The sequence below is a fragment of the Lathyrus oleraceus genome, chromosome 7 (genome assembly GCF_024323335.1).
Source record: "Lathyrus oleraceus cultivar Zhongwan6 chromosome 7, CAAS_Psat_ZW6_1.0, whole genome shotgun sequence".
In the NCBI taxonomy this organism is placed as follows: domain Eukaryota; kingdom Viridiplantae; phylum Streptophyta; class Magnoliopsida; order Fabales; family Fabaceae; genus Lathyrus; species Lathyrus oleraceus.
In genome coordinates, this window is record NC_066585.1 from 280,130,574 (window position 1) to 280,136,573 (window position 6,000).

Genomic DNA, 6,000 nt, shown 5'->3' on the forward strand with positions numbered 1-6,000 from the left:
GGGGTTGCGTTGCTCGACCAACGGCTAATCACACTATGCAAAAAATTTATGAATAATTCACTTGGAATAGACGAAGTTATTTGCATCAACACTTGATACTCTCTGTAAACCCTAATGCACGACTCTTGCGCCATCACATACCCTTATTGCATAACTCATGATAACATAACTTTTACGCTATCAAAAGCCCTGATGCAACACGTTCTTACGCTAAAAAAACATAATGATGGATTACTCAATACGACTGATCGAAATTCCATTGTTTCACTATACAAACATCAGATTCTGAAGTAGAATGAACATTTATCATTCAAATGAATAATAATCATTATACTATTCGAATGGAAGAAACAAAATAATATAGCAAATACACTACCGCCACACCAATGATATTTATATATTATATAAATTGATAAATCATATTTGTATCTCCGGAATGCTTTGGAGCTTAAATTGTCCAGAACCCTTCTCCTTCTTCATTTCTCATATTTCTCAAAACCTCTTCAAAGTCTCTCAATTTGTTTTCATCACCAAGTCCAAAATCAAGCAACCAAGGCCAAAGGAACTTCAATCAACTTCAGAAACATCATTCAACACTGAAGCAAAGTGAAAAATTGTAAGTTTTTTGATGTTTTCAATAGTTTTTGAGTTTTTGTGTAAATGAGTAGAATTTGATGATTAAGGTAGGAAATTTGTAGAAATTGGATGATTGATTGTTTAAACATAGTGTAAAACTTGATAGTTGACTTAAAATGATGATCATTGCAATACTTTTTATGTTTCCTTATTTGCATTGTCTCCATTGACGCAACTGCTGAGTTGTAGAAAATTCCAGAGATGCATCTCCGAAATTTTTCCACGTTTTAGTTTCCCAACATCCGGAGATGCATCTCCGTAATTTTCTCAGTATTTTTTATTTTATTTTCTTGCTTGTCATGTTTTTTGCTTACACTAATTATATGTTTTACTTTAACTTACATGAATAATGGTTGATAAACACGATAGACTGAGGCACAAGAGGGTTGCACAACATGCATCAGTGCGGCGAGAAAAGAGTCAGCAGGTTTTGGAGGCTTTTGGTCCCTCTTGTGATGCAGAGCCATCTACCTCTAGGGCTCGTACATCTCCTAATGCTTCTACATCTTCTTCTTCTCGTAGGAGACGAAATTCACCTACTGACGCATCACTCCATCTATCCTCACGTAGGCGTCAAATTTTCCCTTTTATGGTGCCTGAGGTACCCGAGTCACCACTGCCACCTCATACTACTGATATTGTTGATGTTGTTGAGACAATGCCACCTCCTACTACTGATGTTGCTGATCCAGTTCCATCTCTAGAGGCTGAGACTACTGCATATGCTAAGCTAGAGGCATTTGGAGGAGGCCTTGTAGATTTGTCATTACTTTCTTTGTACCCAAACCCTACTGCCATACATATTTGGGACGGAGAGGTAACATTAGTTGGATTCATTCTTTTTTATTTACGTTAATTTTAATTGACAAATTTTTTATGTTGATTTTTTTTTCAGGAGTGTGATCTGCATAAGTTTATTAACCACATGCGGAAGATTACTGGCTTGACTCAGCCGAATGAGGATTGGTTTCATGTAGCTTTGTCCTTATCTGGCCTAAGGATTTGTGCATGGTCGGTTATACTATGGTCAACCGCGGTATGCTTAATGCATTCGTGGAGAGATGGGACTCGGAGACATCCTCATTTCATCTTTCGCTTGGTGAAATATTTATCACACTCGACGATGTCTCGTGGTTGCTTTACCTTCCGATCAGGGGGAAACTTCTAGATCATGGGAGGATTACGAAAGATGAGGCGTTCGAGATAATGGTAGAGTATATGGGGGCTGACGTGTGGGAGGCAAAGAAGGAGTTGGATAAAATCAAGAGATCCGTCGAGGCCAGCCCATCGGAAGATACTAGAGGAGGAGTAGACACAATTAGATCATGTTGAGGATGTATTTCTTAGATGTCGTCGCATAGTGGAGATTGCACATGCAGACATTGACATATGTATTTTCCTTGATAAGTTTGATGTGAGGTATGTCCTAGATGCCATTATGACGGAGACACAAAGGGCGTTGATGTATCGAAGACAACACTGAAAGGGAGGAGGGGATTGATGGTCGAGGAGCCCGAGGAGGTAGAGAAGGCAGAGGAGATGTAGTCTGACATACACAATAGTGCATTAGTATATAATAGTAGTACTATGTATTGTATTTTATTTTGACATCATGCTACTTTATCATTTTTTTGACATTTATTGGTCTTTTATTTATATATGACATTTTTGGACCATATGTATTTATGTATGTCATTTTTTGCATATGGATTGAATGATTTAAATCTGCATCTGAATAAATATAAATAAAATATAATATGAGGAGTTCTAAGTTTTATTCTAATAGGTTATAGAGATATATCTGCGTAAAATAAATAGAGATGCATCTCCAGAATATTCTAATGTTCAATGGAAATTTGGTGCAATCGGAGATGCATCTTCGAAATCTAGAAGTATTTAAATATTTTTGCATGGTGACAAAGAAATATATAAGGTGCATTAAAAAACTCCCCAAAATGTGATATGGATGCTCCATGTTAGGGCCAAATATTCAAATTATGTCGGTGACTTATGACTCATATAGAGCATGAAGACTCAATTGGATCGGGGTTGATTCATCAAGGGATGTGTCAGTAGTATCTGTGGACTGTGTTTGGCATTCGTCCACCTGTTCTTCCCCATCCTCAAAAAACAACAAAAATGCTCGTCCTCCACAAAGATGATGTCACGACCACTTCTGATATAAGTTGAAGCAAAACCCTTTTTAAAGACTCTCAGCAAGTTCTGGTTTAGATAGGTGGCAGAATATGAGTTTTTGCGATGGTATCGGTAACAGCCCAGGAACAAACCAGAGGGGGTCGGGTTTAATGGAGGACACGGTTGATTTTGATTGTGGAACGTTTTAGGTCGCAAAGCCCTGATTTGGTCATGGAACTTGTCTTCTTGACGGCGAGCTAACCCTCCTATCAATGTCATAGAGCTGGGTTGCTGGGCTAAAACTTCTTTTCGTATCTTGATCTTGAGACCCGAAATAAAACAACTCATCAGATCCATAGGTGACAACCCCACGATACGATTATCCAAAGCTTCCAACCGATGGCCTATTTCTTCTAGACGGATAATAACAACTGACATTTGTTTACCAAGCTCATCAATGGGATCATTAGCTGATGTGGTACCACGTGTTCCAGCCATTTGACTAGGGGAAGGGAGTCTCTCTCAATGACAGTACTAGTGTTAAGGAAACAAATTCTTAGAATTAGAGGACTAAGGACCTCTTAAAGAAGAAGATAGGGAAATGAAATACTATTATTTCATTCATACCTCTAAATGAGGGAGATATAATGTATAACAACTTCCACAAAAATAAGGATTATTCTATGTGGTGATGTAACTATCAAACCACTATATATCCATATTACTAACAGATTTCTAAAAGACTTCATTCCTGCATGACATAATCATTGAGTTTGTGAGGCTGCCTAACAATCCTTGTGGGCATGCCAGTTGTGGGCCCATCACTCGGGTCATAACAGAACTCCATTACTTTGATTGTTCAACACACTTAGGAGTGAAACAAGAAATAAAAAGAAAATGAGTGTCATCTGAATACAAGAAATAATTATTGCTTAAAACCATGATCCCACAAATTAATTAAACAAGTTTTTCTCAGTCATCCAACAACTCTTCCATGGATTTGTAAGGTCCACTTTCTGATATGAACATTTCTGCATTTAGGGTTCTTCTTTGAGGAATCTGATTGATTTTGTCCAACTCTTCCTGGTTCAATTCCCAATCAAATATTTCAATGTTTTGTTTCATCCTCTCTTTATTGAAGCTTTTCACAATGGGAGTTGCGCCTTGCTGGTATATCCATCTTAGTACTATCTGTATAATATGTATCCACATAGGGAGGCATGTTTTAGAAAACTTATTAAAACCCTAATAGTTGCCATTGAAAATAGTTTGAAATAAAATAATGAGTTGCACCTGAGCTACACTCTTGTTTTTAGCCTCAGCAATTTCGTGTAGAATTGGATTATCCATAACTGCAGCCGAACCCCAAGGATCTTTGTATGCTCCTAGTGGTGACCATGCACTCACATGAATTCCTTTCATCTTGCAGAATTCTATGAGTTCCCCTTGATTCCATGATGGGTTCATTTCCACCTAAATACATGTATATCATTTTGAATTAACTAGGGCAACCAATAAATGTATTTCATGTTTATGTTAGAATGAATCATATCAAATAGTGGTAAATTCTTTTACCTGATTAACTGCAGGAGAGATTTTGGCATCTTCTAAGAGTATGGAGAGCTTTTTGATGCCAAAGTTGCTAACACCAATAGACTTTGCTAAACCCAATCTATGACACTCTTCCATAGCTTCCCATGTTTCTTTTATGTCAAATGGAATCAAATCCTCACCTTTAAAGTTTAAGCCTTTAACATCTTGTTTCAACCTCACTGGCCAGTGAATCAAATAGAGATCCACATACTCCAAGCCCAGCTTTCTAAACAATTTCAAACAAAAAAACCAAAACTAGAGTTAGTCAAGTAATAAAAATCACTAACTTTAAAGAAGGAAAAAAAAGGTTAAGAGAATTATCCTTGCTTGAGGGTGGTTTTGAGAGCTGGGAGAACAAGGTCATGGTGAGCATCAGTACACCATAACTTGGAAGTAATAAACAGTTCGTCGCGATTTTCAATAAGGCCTAGCTCTAAAGCCTTCGACACAGCTTGGCCTAGAAGTTCTTCAGTATTATACAAAGAAGCTGTATCAAAATGTCTGTAGCCAATGTCAATAGCATCAATCAAAGCTGTTGGAGGAGGAGGAGTGGCTGTTCCATATCCTATGGCTGGCATCTTTTTTCCTGAATTTAGTACCACATCTGGAACTTTCTTTGCTTCCATTTTTTTTTGTGTTGGTTCAAAGCACAAGCTTCACACAATTCACAATTTTCTCTTATGAATGTTAACTTTGAGATTTGAGTTAATATAATAGTTTTTATAATTTTTTTTTTTAAGATTTTACAATTTATCGAATAAAATAGCTTTGTTTTCTGAAGTACCCTTCTTAATCTTTGTGATTTCCGTCAAGGATGTCAATTCCAATTTCCAGTACATACGCAGTATTGCACTATTCAATTTTCTGAATAATTGAAGTATTTTCTAAGTTTAAAGTGTAATAAATACATTTCAACTTTCAGAGGGATATTTGATGTAAAATATTAATTAGATTAATTAGTTAGACTAATTAACTATTCTCATTGACTATACACGTCTTTTTATACTTCATATAATCACATTAATATGAAGATAATAAGAGTGATTACAAACACACTATATCATGTATTATTGACGTGCATATGTGCTCCATGGTTTTGATTGTTCAACACATTTGGGTTTAGAAGGAAAAAGATCAATAAACCTGTGGAATAGGACCCATCTTTTTTCTGTCACAAATATGTGTAATCTTTATGTTTAGTTTAGTCTCAAATTTCATTATGTGCATGAGTTAATTTTTGAGTTTACAAAATTTAGATTACATTAGTACGAGTTCTTTACAAGAACTAAAATGAGATAAAGAAGAACTTATGTTATAATTAATAAATAATTAATCATCATGTATGTATTTTAAAATGACAAAAAAATATACAAGTGAATGATATTTTTTGAATTCAAAAATAGACAACACCTTCGGTAGGCAAAAAGTTGCAACATTCAGAAGTATTGCTGTAAGAAAGTGTTTCATCAAGAATCGCAACCTTGTGAAACAAGGATAATTTAATGGTTTGACAAAGATTTATTATGTAGTCGAAGTCTGTTCACATGTTGATCTTATATGTTGTAGTCGAAGTATGCTCAAACATGCATTAGTCGAAATGCTAAGATTGGTAGCATGTCGAATTGAGTCTTGCTT

The 6,000-nt window shown here is 35.9% G+C and overlaps 1 protein-coding gene across 1 annotated transcript; it reads right to left on the minus strand.

The window, feature by feature from the left end:
- Positions 1–3,597: 3,597 nt before the first annotated feature.
- LOC127106544 (methylecgonone reductase) lies at positions 3,598–5,045 on the minus strand. Its single transcript, XM_051043827.1, has 4 exons — positions 4,693–5,045; positions 4,348–4,591; positions 4,066–4,245; positions 3,598–3,963 (listed from the first exon to the last, which is right to left on the minus strand). Exons 1-4 carry the CDS (start codon positions 4,989–4,991, stop codon positions 3,745–3,747), a joined length of 942 nt encoding a protein of 313 aa, XP_050899784.1. The 5' UTR covers positions 4,992–5,045; the 3' UTR covers positions 3,598–3,744.
- Between the last annotated feature and the right edge of the window lie 955 nt (positions 5,046–6,000).

What these genes read in the sequence shown, in the direction of transcription:
- LOC127106544 (XM_051043827.1), bottom strand. Translation starts at nt 4,991, where the DNA reads ATGGAAGCAAAGAAAGTTCCAGATGTGGTACTAAATTCAGGAAAAAAG. An exon ending in GCTCTCAAAACCACCCTCAA is followed by an intron (nt 4,592 to 4,692) that starts GCAAGGATAATT and finishes GAAATTGTTTAG; the next exon opens with AAAGCTGGGCTTGGAGTATG. An exon ending in TCTCTCCTGCAGTTAATCAG is followed by an intron (nt 4,246 to 4,347) that starts GTAAAAGAATTT and finishes ACATGTATTTAG; the next exon opens with GTGGAAATGAACCCATCATG.